General features: G+C 41.8%; 1 protein-coding gene across 4 annotated transcripts in view; it reads left to right on the top strand.

Annotated features, from left to right (window-relative positions):
- The window catches only part of GRB7 (growth factor receptor bound protein 7), a 36403-nt gene that overhangs the window by 12624 nt on the left and 3984 nt on the right, over positions 1–19795 (top strand). For all 4 annotated transcript variants that reach the window (XR_006356216.1, XM_043999804.1, XM_043999803.1 and 1 more), the window contains exons 2-9: positions 15942–16098; positions 16200–16350; positions 16639–16795; positions 17776–17897; positions 18167–18244; positions 18620–18757; positions 19106–19216; positions 19570–19665. Coding sequence is in view for 3 of the 4 variants with exons in the window: in XM_043999803.1 (XP_043855738.1) it covers positions 15942–16098; positions 16200–16350; positions 16639–16795; positions 17776–17897; positions 18167–18244; positions 18620–18757; positions 19106–19216; positions 19570–19665 (1010 nt within the window). In the remaining variant the exon portion in view is untranslated. The remainder of the gene's footprint in view (positions 1–15941; positions 16099–16199; positions 16351–16638; positions 16796–17775; positions 17898–18166; positions 18245–18619; positions 18758–19105; positions 19217–19569; positions 19666–19795) is intronic.

The raw sequence follows: 19795 nt of genomic DNA, 5'->3' as shown, positions 1-19795 counted from the left end.
CGGGGCAGTGGGGATTAAGTGACTTGCCCAGGGTCACACAGCTAGTAAGTGTCAAGTGTCTGAGGCTGGATTTGAACTCAGGTACTCCTGAATCCAGGGCCAGCGCTTTAACCACGGTGCCATCTAGCTGCCCCCACATATTTTCTTATGATTCTAGATGCATTGATTTTGTATAAACACTTTTTCATTTTATATAATTGAGATTTTCTGTTTTGTCTTCCTTGATCTTTTCTATCATTTGTTAAAGATTTTTTCCTATTTATAACTGTAAATTATAAAATGTTGCATTCTCCCTTTTCTAATGATGTAATTTAAAAAATATATTAGATCATTTATTCATTTCCTCCAATAGTCTTTGTTAATGAAAAAATATCTTCCCCCATAGTTTGTGCTTTGGGGTTTATGGAACAATTGGCTTCTGTGTACTTTTGTTTCTTCTAATTCTTCTCTTATTTAGTTTATTCTACTCATCCTCCTTTTTATTATTTTTTTAAATCCAGGGCCAGATAATGTTGATAATTACTGCTTTGTAATATACTTTAAAATCTGAAAGTGCCATGTCCTCCTCCTTTCTACATATTTTCATTATGTCCCTTGATATTCCTGATCTTTTGTTATTCTACATGAATTATTTTTGTTATTCTGCCTAATTTTGTACAACAGCTCCTTGGCAATTTATTGTCTTGTCTTTCTGTCTTTTGTTCATATAAATACCCAGAGATATACATTTTCCTCTGAGAACTACTTAAGCTTTATCCCATAAATTTTAGTGTATTGTTCTATTGTAATCATTTTCTCTAATATAATTATTGTTTCTATGATTTGTTCTTTGGTCTACTAATTACTTAAGATAATATTATTTAATTTCCCTTTAGGCTTCGGTTCCTTTGTTCATTTTTCCCTTTTTAATTAGAGTTGTTATTGTGTTATGATCTGTAAAGAATACATTGAATATTTCTCCCTTTATACATTTATTTAAAAGTTCTTTATGCCCTAGCACATGATCAGTTTCTATAAAGGTTTCACAATGCAGAAAAATTGGTGTATTCCTTAATAGTACATTCTGTAATCACCAAAGGCATTTAATGTTTAGGTTTTGTTTTTAAGAGGTACTCTTCAAATCCTTATTTTTTTCTTACCTTTCTGTTAGATTTGTCTAAATTTGAAATAGGCTCATTTAAATTACCCATAATATCTTCCTATCAAAGCTTAAAATTCAATTGATTTTTCTTTAAAGGGTTATTATTCAGGCATTTTCAGTTATGTCCAACTCTTTGTGACCCTATTTGGGGTTGGCAAAAATACTGCAGTGGTTTGCCATTTTCTTCTCCAGCTCATTTTACAGATGAATCAAGAAGGGTTAAGTGACTTGCCAGTGGTCACACAGCTAGTAGGTGTCTGAGGCCAGATTTAAACTCAGTTCTTCCTGACTCTAGGCCCAGTGCTCTATCCATTGCACCACCTTGCTTCCCTTCTTTAATGTACTGAGCTGCCATGCCATTTGGTGCATACATATTTCATATTAATTTAATTTAATTATCCATAGTGCCTTTAAGCATAATATACTTTTCTCTGTGTCTCTATTCTTGTCTGAGAACATGATTGTTATTCTAGATTTTAAAAATTCTTCCAAGGCAACCTAATTTATAGTATAATAGTAGTGTAAGCTTAGTGTAGTTGTTGGATATCCAAGGGGTTGCTGATAAATATTTAACAACCAGCTCCGGGACACAAAAAAAGTACCACACCCTTTTAAGTTTCATCTGCATTACTAACATTTTCTCTTTCTATTACTTTCTTAAATCTAGACCCAAAAAGCCCAATATTATACCAGTCCTTGATTTGTGCTTTACTGTTTAGTGCTCACACTAAAAATTTAACAGTTGGTAAGAGCAGGTAGGAGCTGATCCAGCTCCAGTCCAGCCCTGTGGGTATCCTAGGTGACACTCAGGGTGTTACAGTAACTATAGTAAGTCCATACCAGGCTCTTACCCTCCCTTTTGTAAGCTTTCAGAAAAACATAATGTCATTTTACCCTTAACCAATGAAGGAGTGTAGTTTGTGGTTTTGCCCACCAGGTGGCAAAACTCTGCTCTAGCCACCAGCTCAGTGGTCCATCCCCTCTTGCTTGTGTTAAAAGTTCCCCTTCTATCAATGCACATGCAAACAACCCAACCCCCACCAAGCTTCCACCTTTGACTCTTATTAGATGCGTAACTATGGGCAAATTATTTAACATCTCTGAGCTTGAGTCTACTCATCTGTATAATTTACTAGTAACAACTATGGGCTAAATTATGAATGTAGAAAACAGGTGGCATTGCTAGTAAACAGAGAGCCCTCGAAAGACAGCTGGCCTTTGGGTCAAGACCTGAGACTCTCCTCTGACATATACTGGCTGTGGGACCCTAGGGCAAATCACTTTAACTCTCTGTGGTTCTAACGGATATTTACACTGATAATTGAGGGAATTTTCTCCCTGGGAGTTCCCTATACAATTGTACTTATCTGATAGGGACAATGTAATGGTCAAATGAAATGGTGTATGTATGTATGTAGATAGAAAGATGGAAGGTTGGTTACATGCCTACTATGTGCCAGTCATTGTGCACTGGGAAAAGAAACACAAGCAAGTAAAACGGTACTAACCCTCAAGGACCTTACATGATGGAAGGTAATTCTTAAAAGGGAACTGGAAAGGGGAGAGGAATATGCACCCTCGTGTGAGTCAGTGGAGACTCTATGTGGCCCAACCCAAACCCACTATGCTACTACTCCTAGGCCATCTTCATGACTTGCCACTAACTGATCCCCCTCCCCATTCCTTTCCATCTTTTGCTCTAAGAACAGTAATTCATATCAACACTACCATTCCTAAAATGAACATGGAAATCAATTGCTCTATGATTCCAATTACTATCCCTCTGACTTCCTTGAGCGTAATAATACCCCGGCTACTACTCTCCTGTGTATGTGTCTTCCCGTGATAGAATGTAAGCTCCTGGGGCAGCTAGGTAGTGCAGTAGATAAAGCACAGGCCCTGGATTCAGGAGGACCTGAGTTCAAATTCAGCCTCAGACACTTGACTCTTACTAGCTATGTGACCCTGGGCAAGTCACTTAACCCTCATTGCCTTCAAAAAAAAAAAAAAAGAATGTTAGCTCCTTGAGTACAGGAACCAGCTTGCTTTTTTCTTTTGTATTTGTATCATCAGTGCCTGGTATATAGTAAGTACTTAATAAATGCTTTTTCTTTCATAGAGCAGGGTAAAGAACTTGACCTGAGTTCTATGTGAATATAAGATGGTACTCCTCAGGATTATAGGAATAAGACATTTTTTAGTTTTAGAGTCCCCATCCCCCTCTTGTCTGGGAAATTGTCTGGCTCAGTTTCGACTTTCTACATTCATGACTCACAGGTTTCTTTCCTGTGACCACATGTTTATTAAACAGTAGGGTAAAAATGAAAAAGAAATCATCCCAAGTTTCACTCCAATCTTCTCCAAATCTCTTCCTGATTACCTTCCTACTTCTTTGGGGTGCCTGGAGAATTGTGTTACACCACCTATTCCTGAAGGTCATGGACTGTCTTTAGGACTGGGTTTCTAAGATCTTTCACTGAGGAAGCAGTTATAAGTATGGGAAAACAAGAAGTGCTCAGCGTATAGCAGACAATAAAGTTTTTTGACCTGACTTGAAGCATTGGGCGGGGGGAAGTATTGGGCATTTGGAGGGGTCCCCTGACTTCTTGGCAATGGCTCTCAGATTGGATAGGACTTGACTCTACTTAGGTTGGTTGCTGATTGGCTTCTCTGCCTCTCAGTCTGATCCAGCCCTCCTTGTGCCTTCACCATCCCAGTAGTCAGTTGGTAGGCTGGAAGCTCCTGGCCAGTGATAACCCCGGTTTTTAGCCTGGGGTCCAATAGATTTCAGGGAGTCTGAGAACTTGAATTAGAAAAGAATTACATTTTTATTTTTACCTACTAACTTCTAACTGAATTTTAGCATTTTCTTCAATTTAAAAACATTCTGGGGGACAGCTAGGTGGTGCAGTAGATAGGGCACTGGCCCTGGATTCAGGACCTGAGTTCAAATCCAGCCTCAGACACTTGACACTTAGTAGCTGTGTGACCCTGGGCAAGTCACTTAACCCTCATTGCCCTGCAAAAAAACCCAAAACAAACAAAAAACTCTGGAAAAAAAGATTCACAGGTTTCACCAGATTGCCAAAAAAATCCCATGATACATACACAACAAGGTTAAGAACCCCTATGCCAGAGACTTCCCTGCCCTTACCTCCAAAAGGCAGCTAGATCTTTCTCAGTCTTTGGCCTCTGTGCCATCAAGGTTCCATCCAACAGTCCCAATTTTTCAGCATCAGTTGCTACTCACCCACCTGATATGCGGTTGCCCTGGCCTCACCTGTCAGCAGCCAGATGTAGCCCCTAATCAACCAGAAAGCATTTATTAAATTCTTATGTATACCTGGTACTGTGTTAGGTGCTGGGGATTCAAATACAAAGAATGAAATATACTCCTCAAGTGGCAAAGTCTAGCTCAAATTTACTTATTGGGTACACCCATGTACCGCCTTGTACCACCTTGCCATTGCTCTGTCGTCTTGCCTGGCCTCCTGCCCCAGAACAGCTTCTCACTGTCTGAAGATTCTATAAGGGAATAAGGCAGGTAGGAGTGAGAGACTACCCTAATTCTCCCTGATGGAGAAAAAGAAAACATGGTAACAGTCAAAAGTGCTCCACCAAAAGGCTACTGCTTTGGGTCCTAGAGCAGATATGATAGTCTAGAACTGATAAAGGACCTCCTATGGACATGGTACCCATGGTGTGGGTACTCTAGCATAGGCTGGGATGTACTATTCCAAGCTTTTGTTTTAACTTTTGGCTTTGAGTGTGTTTCTTATATAGAGTCGATTGTTGGGTTTTGTTCTGACACCTTCCCTTGTTTCACAGGTGGTAATACAGTGTTTTGTTGGGTTTTTTTAAACCTTCTATTTGGATAATGGTGAGGTTCATGAGGTTCCCTTCTCCTCCGTTTGTGTTTTAATGATCTTTACCTGTCATCCCCTTGTAATAACAAGAATTGCCAAATTCCCCTCCTTTTCTCTCTAGGGTATCTTTGCCTCAGCAAGCCCAGAGCTTGACTTTCTTCCATCAGTGAGTCTTAGACAAGGTGGGACTCCTGAAGGAACAACACTTTTTGCTCTGATTTTCAGAGTGTAAGCACTGAATCTTTATCCACCCCTTTTAGCTGTTCAAACTTGTTTATCTTTCTAAAGTTTCTTTTGTTTGCTTTGCTTATGTTTCAAAACCTTTGCCCAACCTTGGTTTTCTCAGCATGAATGCTTGAAAGTCATCAATTCTGTTAAAAGTTTCTTTTTTCCATAGGATTAATTTCAGCTTCACAGGATATAGAATAATATTCTTGGGTGCCAGCCATTTTCTCTTGCTTTTTAGTATGTTGTATTGCAGTCATTCCTCTCCTTCCTTGTTGATGAGAATTCTTTTTAAAATTTTTTATTTAAAAAGGTTTTTTTTACAATTACATGTAAACATATTTTTTAGAGTTTCAAATTCCCCCCCTCCCTTCCCTCCCCCCTCCCAAAGTCAGGATATAGGTTATTCATTACAATCATGTTAAACTTATTTCCACATTAGTCATGTTATAAGAGAAGAATCAGAACAAAAGGGAAAAAAAACAAAAGAAAGAATAAACAATAACAAAAAAGCATCAACAAAAGTGAAAATAGTATGCTTCAATCTGCATTCAGACTCTGTATTTCTTTTTCTAAATTTGGAGAGCATTTTCCATCATGAGTCTTTTGTCATTGTCTTGGATCATTGTATTTCTTTCTTTCTTTTTTTTTTGGTTTTGTTTTTTTTGTTCGTTTGTTTTTGCAGGGCAATGAGGATTAAGTGACTTGCCCAAGGTCATACAGCTAGTTAAGTATCAAGTGTCTGAGGCTGGATTTGAACTCAGATCCTCCTGAATCCAAGGCTGTTGCTTTATGATCATTGTATTTCTGAGAAGAGTTAAGTCTATAACGGTTGATTTGATGAGAATTCTTGTGCTGTCCTTATGAAAGGCAAGTGATCTTTTATTTCCTGGCTTCTTGCAGCATTTTCTCCTTGACCCCAAAGTTCTAAAACTTGATGATCAGATTTCTTTCTTTCTTTCTTTCTTTCTTTTTTTTTTGGTGAGGCAATTGGGGTTAAATGACTTGCCCAGGGTCACACAACTAATAAGTGTCAAGTGTCTGAGGCTAGATTTGAATTCAGGTCCTCCTGACTCCAGGGCCAGTGCTCTATCCACTGCACCACCTAGCTGCCCCTGGAATTCCTCTCTTGTCTTGACCTGTGAATTATTATTATTTTTTGGCAGTAGTTAAGCAATGTGAATCTACATAGTTTCCATGTCACAAATCTGTTTCTTTCTGTACCTTAAGTCCACTACCCCTCTCTCTTAGGAGATGTGTAACGTGCTTTATCTAAGTTCCTCTAGAGACATGGTCCATCATTGCCGTGACTGGAATTCTCAAATTTCCCAAATTCTCAAATTTTTTCTTTATATATAAATCGATTTTCTGGTTCTACTCACTTCACTCAATGTCAGTTCATTCTACCCAAAATTCTCTGAAATCATCTCTCACTTTTTTTTCCTTTCACTGTTTCTTACAGTAACTTAATATTTCAGAACATTTATATAACACAATTTGTTCAGCCATTTGACCTGTGGATTTTATTGATCCACACTTTGTCCTCTGGTTCCAATACTTGGAGGTAATTTTCTTTTATCACTTCCTGAAATGTGGTAATCAGGTGTCTTTTTTTGTTTCATATTTTTCTAGGAGGTCAATGATTCTTAGATTTTTTTCTTTTTCTGATTTGTTTTTCAGTTGTGAGCTTTTTTTTTTTTTATAATTTGTTCTTCCATGCATCTTGTCTTTGACTCACTCTGTTCCATCTCAAATTGACACCTCATTCCCATCCTTCCCTGCTTTAGCCCCCTTGGCCCTAACTACTCTAGATCTGTCTCTTCCACTGTGCCTTTTGGAGGTCTCACCCCACAATTAACAAGCTTTCTTTCTTTTCAAAATTCCTCCTTTCATCTTTTAGGATTCACTGAGACCTGGCTCCATTCAGATGACACAGCATTCCTGTCTGTCCTTTCCAGTCTTCGTTACATTGTTTTTCATACCCTCTGACTCACTGATATTGATGGGAGAGGCAGAATATTCCTTGTTCCTCATTGCCAAGTTTAAGTGTATGACCATCCTTATGTGTAGTTGGGGTAGAAAGGAGGAGTAGGTCATGGAGATTTAGTAGACTGACACTTCCAGACTCTCCCTCTACCACTCTGAAGCCTCTCTTTTGAGGTTCACACTATCCAAATTTATCCAGGGCTCAAATGCTGGAGGTTGTTACCTACTAGCCCCCAAAACATTTTCCCTCCTTTCTCAATGAGTTCTCTGACTGATTTATACTCTCTCTTTCTACCCTAATTCCTGCCTCCATACTTTTGTTGTTATTGTTGAGTCATTTCAGTCACGTCTGACTCTCTGTGACCCCATTTTGAGGTTCTCTTGGCAAAGATAATGGACTAGTTTGTCATTTCTTTCTCCAGCTCATTTTACAAATGAGGACACAGACAAACAAGGTTAAATGACTTCCCTGGGGTCACACAGCTAGTAAGTGTCTAACACTGGATTTGAACTCAGGTCCTCCTGACTCCAGGGCCAGCAATCTAGCTTCCCTGCCTTCATACTAGGGAATTTCAATATACACATTGATATTCTCTCAAATACCCTAACTTCCTAGTTAATCTACTCAACCTCCATGAACTACTCCTCTTTTCTCAACTGTACATATCCTTGATTTTGCCATGATTCACAAGTGTTCCAATTTTCATGTCTAAGAATTCTGAAATTCCTTTATCTAATAATAACCTTTTATATTTTTAAAATTTTGAATTCACATATTTTTATTTATACCATCCTGATATACCTTAGTACTCCTAATACAATCTTCAATTTCATTGTGACCTCCAGTCTCCCTCCCCCCTACCTCGCCCCCAGTCCCTCAGTGCTTTATCAAACCATCCATCATTTCTGTTCTGGCTACATTCTCCTCTTTTCACAATCTTGACCCTTGACTGAACCAGCTAGACTCTACATGATCCTCTATTCTCCAGTGTCTAAACCCTTTACCAATTGAAGGTTATTCCTTACCACATCTCAGCTGTGAATAACTCCTACCACCTGCTTTTTTTCATTCCTACTCATGTGTGGCAGAATGGAACTGGAGGAACTCATATAATCATGCTGACTGAGTCCACCATGCATTCATCTTATTTAATCTCAGTGGGCCCTCACTGCAACAAGACAATCTTTCTACTCCACAATCAATTCTCTATCATATTCACAATAGGAGGTGTTCCCAAACTCAACTAGGGGGCACAGTGGATAGAATGACTAAAGTCAGGAAGACCCAAGTTCAAATTCAGGAACTAGTTATGTGACCCTGGGCAAGTCACTTAACCTCTGTCTGCCTCTGTTTCCTCAACTATAAAATGGAGACAATAATATCACCTATCTTCCAGGGCTATTGTGACGATCCAATGAGATAACATTTGCAAATGTGAACAATTCCTGGCACATAGTAATAAATTATTAATAAACTATTTTCTTTTTGGTGAGGCAATTAGGGTTAAGTGACTTGCCCAGGGTCACACAGCTAGTAAGTATCAAGTGTCTGAGGCTGAATTTGAACTCAGGTACTCCTTACTCCAGGGCCGGTACTCTATCCACTGTGCCACCTAGCTGCCCCTCATTAATACACTATTAATAAATGCTTGTTCCTCCCTGCTTCACTTCTTTCCTCGAGCCTTACATGGTATCCCAGCTCTCATTCTCTCATCTGAGGAATTGACTTCATATGCCAATAGAAACATTAGACTGTTTGCCAAAAGCATCCTCTTCTCCCTACCTATTTCACACCCCTCTAATTTAATCTCTTGCCACCTAGTTGCCCCTATGCCCATCTTTTTTTTTTTAGTGAGGCAATTGGGGTTAAGTGACTTGCCCAGGGTCACACAGCTAGTAAGTGTTAAGTGTCTAAGGCTGGATTTGAACTCAGGTACTCCTGACTACAGGGCCAATGCTCTATCCACTGCACCACCTACCTAGCTGCCCCCGTTTCATTTTCACTGTGCCACCTAGCTGCCCCTTTAATGTTGATTTAAAATTAAAAAAAAAATTTTGAGTTCCAAATTTTCTCCCTCCCTTCCTCCCTCTTAAAAAGGTAAGAATTAAAAAAAAAAAGCTATCTACACTTGGTGCCATTTTTTCCTCTCCTTGAAGTCTCTTCTAAAATCTCTATAATCTGACTACACATGTATAACCTACTTCAAATTGCTTGCCTTCTCAATTGAGAGGGAGGGAGGGAGGGAGAGAATTTGAAACTCAAAATATGAAAAAAAAAGCAATGTTAAAATTGTTTTTACATGTAATTGGGGGAAATAAAATATTAAATTAACAAAATAAAGTCTCTGAAATCTGGTTCCTGCCAACATCATTCTGCTGAAACTATGCTCTCCAGAGTTACGAGTGCGCAGGGCAATTGGGGTTAAGTGACTTGCCCAGGGTCACACAGCTAGTAAGTGTTAAGTGTCTGAGGTCGGATTTGAACTCGGGTCCTCCTGAATTCAGGGCCAATGATCTATCCACTGCACCACCTAGCTGTTCACCAGTGAAATCTTAATTGCTTAATCTAATGGCCCTTTCTCCGTCATCATCCTTCTTGAACTCTCTGCAGTACTGGATGCTGTTGACCACCTTCTCCTCCTTGAGACTTTCTCTTCTCTGGGTCTTCATGGTGTTGAATCTTCTTATTCTCCTACCCACTCGATGATGCCTCCCTTTCAGTCTCCTTTGCTCTGTTTGCACCTATGGCTGCCTCCTGACTGGTGGTGCCTCCTTCCCCAAGCGTTGTCATGGCATTTCTTCTCTTTTCTCCATATTCTCTTATTTGATGACCTCATCCCCCATAAATCCAATTATGATAACCATGCTGATAATCCAATCTATAGCTCTATTCCCAGACTCTCTTCTCAGTTATGCATCACCAGCTATTTAGTGGACATTTCCAACTGGATTTCCTCTAGGCATCTCAAACTCAACATGCCCAAACAGAACTAATTATCTTTCCCTTCACACCTACCCCTCTTCCCAACTTCCCTGTTTAACCATTAAGGGGCCCATCATCTTTCCAGGCACTGAGGTTTGCCACCTCTGTTTCATCTCCAACTCCTTATTCTCACTCACCCCACTTGTCCAATCAATGGCCAGATCTTTTATTGTTTTCCATAGCATCTCCAGCATCTGTCCCTTTCTCTTCATCCATACAAATACCAATCTAATTTAGGATTTCCTACTTATCATCTGGACTACTATAATATCCTTTCCTCCCACCTGTAGAGGTAATTGGGGTTAATTGACTTGCCCAGGGTCACACAGTTATTAGTAAGTGTCTGAGACCAGATTTGAACTCAGATCCTCCTGACTCTAGGGTGGGTGCTCCATCCACTGTGCCACCTAGCTGCCCCCTAACATCCTTCTAATTGACTTCTCTGCCTCAGAGCCCTTCCTACTCGAATCTTTCCACCACACAACTGTCAAAGTGTTTTTTCCTAAAAATGCAAGTCTGACCATATCACACCCCCTCTTCCTCTAATAAAATTCTTTAGCTTTCGGGGCGGCTAGGTGGCGCAGTGGATAAAGCACCGGCTTTAGATTCAGGAGTACTTGAGTTCAAATCTGGCCTCGGACACTTGACTTACTAGCTGTGTGACCCTGGGCAAGTCACTTAACCCCCATTGCCCAGAAAAAAAAAAAAAGAAAAAAGAAGAAAATTCTTCAGCTTTCTAAAACCCAAGATCAAATATAAACTACTCTGGCATTTAAAGGTCTTTATATCCTGGTCCCTTCCAACCTCTTCAGTCTTATTACAAGTTTCTTCCCTCTTCACCCTCTGATTATGTCATACTGATCTACCTATGTTCCTTACACATGACATTATCTCCCATCTCCATACCTTTGTACTGACTTCCCCACTAGGTTATCTTCCATCTACTGACATATCTTATTTATCTTCTGACAGATACTCACTTTTGTGTGTGTGTGTGTGTGTGTGTGTGTGTGTGTGTGTATATATATATATGTATGTATGTATGTATGTATGTATGTATGTATGTATCTATATACACATATACATACCTATTATCTCTCTCCATTAGAATATAAACTCCTTGGGGGCAGCTAGGTGGCGCCGTGGATAAAGCACCAGCTAGCCCTGGATTCAGGAGGACCTGAGTTCAAATCCAGACTCTGACACGTGACACTAGCTGTGTGACTCTGGGCAAGTCACTTAACCCTCTTAGCTCTGCAAAAAAACCAAAACAACAAAAAAAAGAATATAAACTTCTTGAGGGCAGGGATTGTTTTTGTTTTTTCTTTGTTTTCTTTCTTCTTTTTTTTTTTTAGTGAGGCAATTGGGGTTAAGTGACTTGCCCAGGGTCACACAGCTAGTAAGTGTTAAGTGTCTGAGGCCGGATTTGAACTCAGGTACTTCTGACTCCAGGAACGGCCATCTAGCTGCCCCTTTCTTTGTTTTCTAAGCTTTTAGCATAGTCCTTAGCATATACTAAATACTTAATAAATCCTTGTTAATCCATTCACACCCCACCCCCATTTCTGGAATTCCTCATCTTTGTTCCTTGCTCAGTGCAAAAAGACTCCACTACATTCATATAATACTATCTTTTCTGCCATCCTTTGGTCTATAGGGATCTACCTTTTTTCCTAGTATTTTGCTACCACAAAAAGAATTGCTGTGTATATTTCATCATACAAGGAATCTTCCCCTCTCCCCACCTCCCCCTATCATTGACCTCTGTGCCAAAGGCTATGTAAAATATATTTTTGGACATGGCCAGTGCAGGAATTTGTTTTGCTTGACTATGCATATTTGTTACAAAGGTTTGTTTTCTCCTTTTTTCAATTGGGGGATGAAAATCAAGATAGATAGATAGAAGGCTGGGTCCAGGCCCAGTCAGGAAGACCTGAATTCAAATGTGGCCTTAGATACTTAACCATCTGTGTTGCCCTGGCCAAGACCCTTAGTCTCTGTCTGCCTCAGTTTCCTCATCTGTAAAATGGGGCTCATGATAGCACCCTATCTCTCAGGGTGGCATTTTGTAAACCTTAAAGTAAATATTAGCTGTTTTTATCATCAGTGCTTATTAATTGAAAAAAAAATAAAGTAAAAATTGTTATTTTTTAAAGGCCATTATGACTTGCATAATTCCAAGTTGTTTTCCAGAATGCTTAGGCCCTATCTTAGTGTGCCTCTTTCCCCATAACCCCTAGAATGTTGACAGTTGCTCTCATTTATTGTCTTTGCCAACCTGATGGGCTTGGGCTAAGTGCTGAGTTGTTTCTCCTATCACTAGTGATCTAGAGATTTCTTTTATGTGGTAGCTGATAGTTTACAGGGTTTTTATTTTAAGAACCTTTATATCCTTCCACTATATCTCTATTATATATCTTGGAAGTCACACTTTTGTCAGAGGTATTCGATGTGAACATTCTTTTTTCTCAATTGACAGTTTCTCTTAATCTCCTTACATTGGGTCCCCCTAGTATTTCTTCATCGTCTTGAGTTCTCCTTTGAGCCTTCATTTCATCAGACCTTCTTTTGCCTTTTTTTGGGGGGGGGGGTGGAGGGTGGTCTGGACTTCCTAGTGAAACTTGCTTCCTTTTTTTTCCACTCAGTTATTGTGTTGTTTAGTCATTTCAGTCATGCCCCTCTCTTCATGACCCCATTTGGGGTTTTCTTGGTAAAGATACTGCAGTGGTTTGCCATTTCCTTCTCCAGGTCATTTTACAGATGAGGAAATTGAGGCAGAGTTAAGTGACTTGAGCAGGGACACACAGCTAGTAAGTGCCTGAGGCTGAATTTGACTCCAGGCCTTGAGCTCTGTGCACTATGGCGCCACCTAGCTGTCCCCATTGTCTGTTTATTCAGTCTGTTTCTAGAATTTGAGCATCATCAAACTGGATTCTTTTTTTTTTAATTAATTAATTTATTTTTAAGCTGGATTCTTGGTAGAGCAAAGCTTAAACTGTGGGTTACAACCCCATATGGAGTATTTTATTTAATTAAAAAAATTTTTTTTTTTTAGTGAGGCAATTGGGGTTAAGTGACTTGCCCAGGGTCACACAGCTAGTAAGTGTTAAGTGTCTGAGGCCGGATTTGAAATCAGGTCCTCCTGACTCCAGGGCCGGTGCTCTATCCACTGCACCACCTAGCTGCCCCCCATATGGAGTATTTTAACTGAATGTGGGGGTTCCCAAAAAATTTGGCTGCAAATGTTTGATTTGTATATTCTTATTTTATATACTTATATACCTGGGTCTGCATAAAAATTTTTCTGGTGAAAAAGTGGAAAAAGTTTAAGAAACTTTTGATGTAGAGCTTCTCACATAGCTGTCATGCTGGAAATTTCTCTTCCCATTCTTTTCCTAAGATCTCTTCTCTCACTCTGTTCTCCCTTTAATTACTCTGCTCACACTGCTCCTCAATACTCTATTTCTACCCATTTTGTTCCCCCCAGATTCCCTCCCAGAAACATTTTACAGTCTTGCCTTTTTTTCCTACCCTGTCCCCCTCTATCTTCATTCATCATTGAATACTTTGCTGTTAGGGAGAGAGGGCAGTATGGTGTAATGGATAGTGTTGGATCTGGGGAGATAGGAGGTGGGGAGAAACAAGCATTTATTAAGACTCTGTAGGGGGCAGTGAAGTGGCACAGTGGATAAAGTACTGGCCCTGGATTCAGGAGGACCTGAGTTCAAATTTGGCCTCAGACACTTGACACTTACCAGCTGTGTGACCCTGGGCAAGTCACTTAACCCTCATTGTCCCACCAAAAAAAAAAAAAGACCCTGTGATGCTGTGGAAAGTAACGTTTTGCAAACATTTTAAAATTTAATCCTCATAATAGTACTGGGAGGTAGGTGCTATTATTAGCCCTGTTTTTACAGTTGCAGAAACTGAGGCAGACAGAGATTAATTGACTTGTCCAGAAAATGTCTGAGGCTGGATTTGAACTCAGCTCTTCTTGACTTCCGCTCCAGTACTCAATCCATGATGCCACCAGCTGCTGCCGGATGCATAGATCATAGATCTAGATCCAGAGACCATCTAGTACAACCCTTTCATTTTTATGAATAGAAAACTGAGGTTCAAGGAAGTTAAATATCTTGTCCAAGGTCATGTAGGTCATGAATGTCAGAGGTGGGATTTGAACCAAGGTCTCTGGAGTCCAACTTTTGCCATTATTGGGAAATATTCCCTGTGGGGAAAAATATGTGCAGGACACACCTCCAACTTTAATCTTCATTATTCCCATTTCCCCCAACACTTTCTTAAGGCTACAAATCAATAAAACAAAAAATCAAGCCCTGATGTATAGCATTTGATAATTCCTGAGGTGTAATACTGGCTGAAAATTTAATTTTGAGACCCAGCACACCTAGGTTCAAATTTTATCTTATAGACTTATGATTAAAGCCAAGGTACTTAGTCAACCTCCCAGAGCCTCAGTTTTCTCATCTGGAAAATGGAGAAGGGGTAGTATATACTTTATATCATCTAATTCACAGGGTTATTGTGAAGAAAGTACTATTTGATCCTTAAATTGGTATGTCACTGTGAGTTGTTATTTTTACAACTATTTTTTATTTAGTTCATTAAATATTTCCAAATTACTTGTAAAAATAATTTTATCAATAATTTTAGTAATATTTTATTTTTTCTAATTAAATGTAAATACAATTTTTAACATTCATTTAAAATTTTTTTGAGTTCTAAATTTTCTCCCTCCCTCTCCCTAAAAAGGTAAGAATTTTAAATAGGTTTAACGATCATTTTTCAAAATGTTGATTTCCAGATTCTGTCCCTCCCTCTTACCTTCCCCCCCTTTATTTTGATATCAGTTATACAAGTGAGGTCATACCATACATATATTCATATGAGCCATGTTGCAAATGAAAACAGAAAAATAAAACAATAAAAATAAAGAAAGTGACAAAAGTAGGCTTCAGTCTATACTCAGGAGTTTATCAGTTCTCTCTCTAGAGGTGGATAGCATTTTTCATCATAGGTGCTTTGGAGTTGTCTTCTATCATTGTATTGCTGAGAATAGCTAAGTCATCCACAGTTGATCCTCGTACAATGCCACTATTACTGTGTACAGTGATCTCCTGGTTCTGCCCACTTCACTTTGCATTAGTTCATACAAGTCTTCCCAGGTGTCTCTGAAACCATGCAGCTCATCATTTCTTGTGACATAGGAGTAGACTGTCACAATCATATACCACAACTTGTTCAGCCATTCCCCAATTGATGGATATTCCCATAATGTCCAATTCTTTGCCACTACAAAAAGAGTTGTTATAAATGCTTTTTTACAAATAGGTCCTTTTTTCCTCTTTGATTTCTTTGGGATTCAGACTGTAGTGGTATTGCGGGGTCAAAGGGATGCACAGTTTTATCACACTTTGGGTGTAGTTCCAAATTGCTCTCCAGAATGGTTAGACAAGTTCATATGAGTTTTATTTATCATGTTTTAGGGTGGAACAAGGCTTGGTTCATAGATCTGGAGTTAGAAAGGAACTCATAAGCCATCTAGTCCAACCCTTTAATTTTACAGATGGGGAGACTGAGGCCCAGATTAAGGGACAGGCCAAAAGACACACTGGTACGAAGTGTCAGAGGCAGGAATGAGGTCATATCCTGTCTCCTCTTTCCACTGTACCACACTGACTCCCTCAACTCTGTTTTCTCCCTTCTCTCCTAATTCCAGATGTCATGGACCTGGATCTGTCCCTGCCCCACCCTGCCAGCTCCTCAGATGACCCAAGCCCTGAGCCTGGGACCCCTCCTGGAACCCCCCCAGAGTCTGATGCTCACCTTCCTGGGGAACTGAAGAGATCCCAGCCCCTTCCCATCCAGGCCAGCAGGTATGGTTATCTGAGCAGAGGGAAGGGAAGAAAAGGGTATGGGTATGGTAAGGGGAGAGTGTTACCCATGCCAGTCTTAGCTTGACTTTTTCTTTTTATAGGAAACTCAGGGAAGAAGAGCTCCGAGCCTCGTCTCTGCCCGCCATCCCTAACCCTTTCCCTGAGCTCTGCAGTCCTCCTTCTCAGTCACCCATCCTGGGGGCCCCCTCCTCAGGGCGCAGCTTCCTCTCAAGAGACAGCAGCTGCCCCCATGTGAGTAACTCTGGGACAAGAAATGGGGGGGTGCTGAGGAAAGGCTGGGTGGAGAGACTGGAGATGGGGGTTTTCATAGAATGCTAGATAGGTGGATGATATCCCTCTTCCCTAGGACAACACCTCTCGATGCCTTCTTGGGGGAGGAAGGGTTAGGGTTACCCTTGCCTATCTGGGAACAGGATTGCCGGCTTCCAGTAATCCTCGTATCTCAGCCAGGGAGCACTAAATTAGGCAGGGGGTGGACTGTGAAACACTCCTGGCTTCTTGTTCTGGGTGATGGGGCAGGTGGTGAAGGTGTACAGCGAAGACGGGGCATGCCGGTCCGTGGAAGTGGCGGCAGATGCCACAGCCCGACACGTGTGTGAAATGTTGGTGCAGCGGGCACACGCCCTGAGCGATGAGAGTTGGGGGCTGGTTGAATGCCATCCCAACCTGGCCCTGGGTGAGGGAAGGGACCCTGGTGTGTGGGAGTGGGTGGACTGTGGAAAGGTATGGGGGGGAGCATTGTCTCTGAATTTAGAGGACCTGTGTTCAAATTCCATCTCTGCTACTATTTACTTGGGTGACTTAGAGGGGGTCACAACCTCCCTGCCTCAGTTTCCAGCAATATATAATGAAAGGCTTGGACTCTTGTCCTCTTAGCCTCTGAGGTCCCTTCTAACTCTAGGTCTAGGAGCCTATAGTCTATTAAAAGGTATGGGCCCCGGCGTTCCCCAACCCCATCCCTGGAGACTGGGACTTAGGGTCAGGAAAAAGTTCAAATCCTCCCTCAGATACTCACTAGCTGTTTGACCCTGGGCAAGTCACTTAATTACTCTGTTGGGGAGTTTGAACTGGATGGCTTCTAAGGTCCCTTCCCGCTCTATATTAATGAACCTCAGACACTTAATTAGCTGTAGGATCCCGGGCCACTTAACTCCTGATTCCTCAATTTCCTTATCTGTAAAATGGAGATAGTAACATCTGTGGCTCTCCCTCTCAGGGGATTGTAAAGACAAGATGAGCACATGTACATATACATACATATATACCTATATATGTATACGTGTGTGTATTTATGTATATAACTGTTCATTCATTTCACTCATGTCCGACTCTTCATGACCCCATCTGGGGTTTTCTTGGCAAAGGTACTAGAGGGGTTTGCCATTTCCTTCTCCAGCTCATTTTACAGGTGAGGAAACTGAGGCTAACAGGGTGAAGTGACTTGCCCAGGGTCAACAGCTAGTAAGTAAGTGTCTGAGGATGGATTTGAACTCAGGAAGATGAGTCTTCCTCCCTCTAGGCCCAGTGCTTTATCCACTGCACCACCTAGCTACTTACATATGTGTATGTATATACATATATGTTTATACACACACACACACAGAGTGCATAGAACTCTTGGAAGCTCTATGCACATGATTATTTTTGTGTTTCCAGAGCGGGGGCTGGAGGATCATGAATCAGTGGTGGAGGTCCAGGCTGCCTGGCCTGTTGGGGGAGATAGTCGTTTTGTCTTTCGAAAAAACTTTGCCAAATATGAACTATTCAAGAGCTCCCCAGTGAGTGAACAGTTTGTGCATGTGCATGTGTGTGCCTATTTAGAGCTGGAGGGGTGGCTGGGAGTTGGGAGGGGAGGAGGTGATTGGGTAAACAAGATGGTTCATGGGGTTCTCACCCATCAGTCACCCCCAGGGCTGTAGTTTATTTGACTAAGCAGCTCTGCAGGGGAAGGGGAAGGGGGGTGGGAAGAGGGGAAGTGGGGGGAGAAGATAAGAGGTGACTCCTTCTCCACTTCCTGACCTTCTCTTTCTCTGCTCCTTTTACTCAGCACTCCCTGTTCCCAGAAGTAATGGTCTCCAGTTGTGTAGATGCCAATGCTCACATGACCCATGAGGAGCTCATCCAGGTGAGGGACCTTTCCTTCCCCTCCCCCCAGGTCTCTTTTTCTTCCCCCAGGTCTCTCTTCCTTCCTCCAGCTCTTCTCATCTTAATCCTTCCCCACAAAGGTCCTTTTATTCCCCACTTCTAAAATTCCTTCATGTCAACTGGCATATGAGTAAGCTACTCAGTGGACTTGGAGTTGGCAAGCCCTGAGTTCAAATTGTGCTTCAGACACTCACTAGTTGTGTGACCCTGGGCAAATCACTTAACCTTATGCCTCAGTTTCCTCATCTGTAAAAAAAAGGGGAGGGGGTCTGGACTTAATGGCCTTCTAGGTCCCTTCCAGCTTTCTGTCTCTGATTCTGTGGCTTCCATCTCGAATTAACCTTCTTTCTCTCAGAACTTCCTGAACGCAGGGAGCTGCCCTGAAATCCAGGGTTTCCTCCAGCTTCGGGGATCAGGACGCAAGCTCTGGAAACGTTTCTACTGCTTCCTCCGCCGCTCTGGTCTCTACTGTTCCACCAAGGGCACCTCCAAGGTTGGGACCTTCTGCAGACACCCACCCCCTGCAGGACTCCCAAGCTGGCCCCCTTCCAGAGAGCCTGAGGAAGGCCCCTCTACCTCTTTGGGATTCCCAGATATTGGACCCCGTAGCCTCACCAAGGCAACTGAGGCAGGAGGGACCCATCCATGACCAAGCCTAGAAGGCAGAGCAGTCTCAGACTTGGGACTCCTCCCCATCAAAGACCCTCCCACTTGCCCCTGGGACTCTTCCTTCTCCCCCTCCAGCCCCACTGCCAGGCAACCTGGTGTGATCCTTTCTTCCAGGTCAGTTTTCTTTTTCATTCCAACTCCAGCCTAAGATACCTATCCTCTTTCTACCTAGGACCCCCGGCATCTACAGTATGTGGCTGATGTAAATGAGTCCAATGTGTACCTAGTGACCCAGGGCAGAAAGCTCTATGGGATGCCTACTGATTTTGGCTTTTGTGTCAAGGTGAGAGACCCTTGACCTTAACACCCCAGGCTCAAACATCTGACTCTGGTCCTTTGGCTCTCATCCCAATCCTGGTTGCTAGTTCCTCTTGTCTATTTATTATCTCCTTGGCTCCCTGGTTCCCAGTGAACCCTGACAATAGAACTTCACCACCCTCCCACCCCCCACAATTCTCCAGTCCCACTCATTCCCAACCCCCAGAGTTCCCAATTCTTGTTCCAAGAGGGGTTGGAGGAAAGTGGGGGAGGGTTCTGTGGTTTACTCTGGTCTCCTTGTTGCCTAGTGTGGAGGTCCCAAGGTGAGTAGGAGGGAAGAAATGGACTCTGGCTCCTAATGAGTTCTTCTCTCCTCAGCCTAACAAACTTCGCAGCCCAAAAGGACTGCGAGTCTTCTGCAGCGAAGATGAAAAGAGCCGCAGCTGCTGGGTGGCTGCCTTCCGACTCTTCAAGGTAACTGAAATCACTAGCGGGGAAGGTGTTGACCTAGACATCAGCTAGTACCCCGAACCTTGGCTCCCAGCCTGGACAGAGGAGGAAGGAGGAAAGGCTCTCAGGATTGAGACCGAGTGCCTACCCTCAG

This window comes from Dromiciops gliroides, chromosome 4, assembly GCF_019393635.1.
Source record: "Dromiciops gliroides isolate mDroGli1 chromosome 4, mDroGli1.pri, whole genome shotgun sequence".
Lineage (NCBI taxonomy): Eukaryota > Metazoa > Chordata > Mammalia > Microbiotheria > Microbiotheriidae > Dromiciops > Dromiciops gliroides.
The sequence above is the reverse complement of the archived record's forward strand: the minus strand, read 5'-3'. Positions and strand labels throughout refer to the sequence as shown.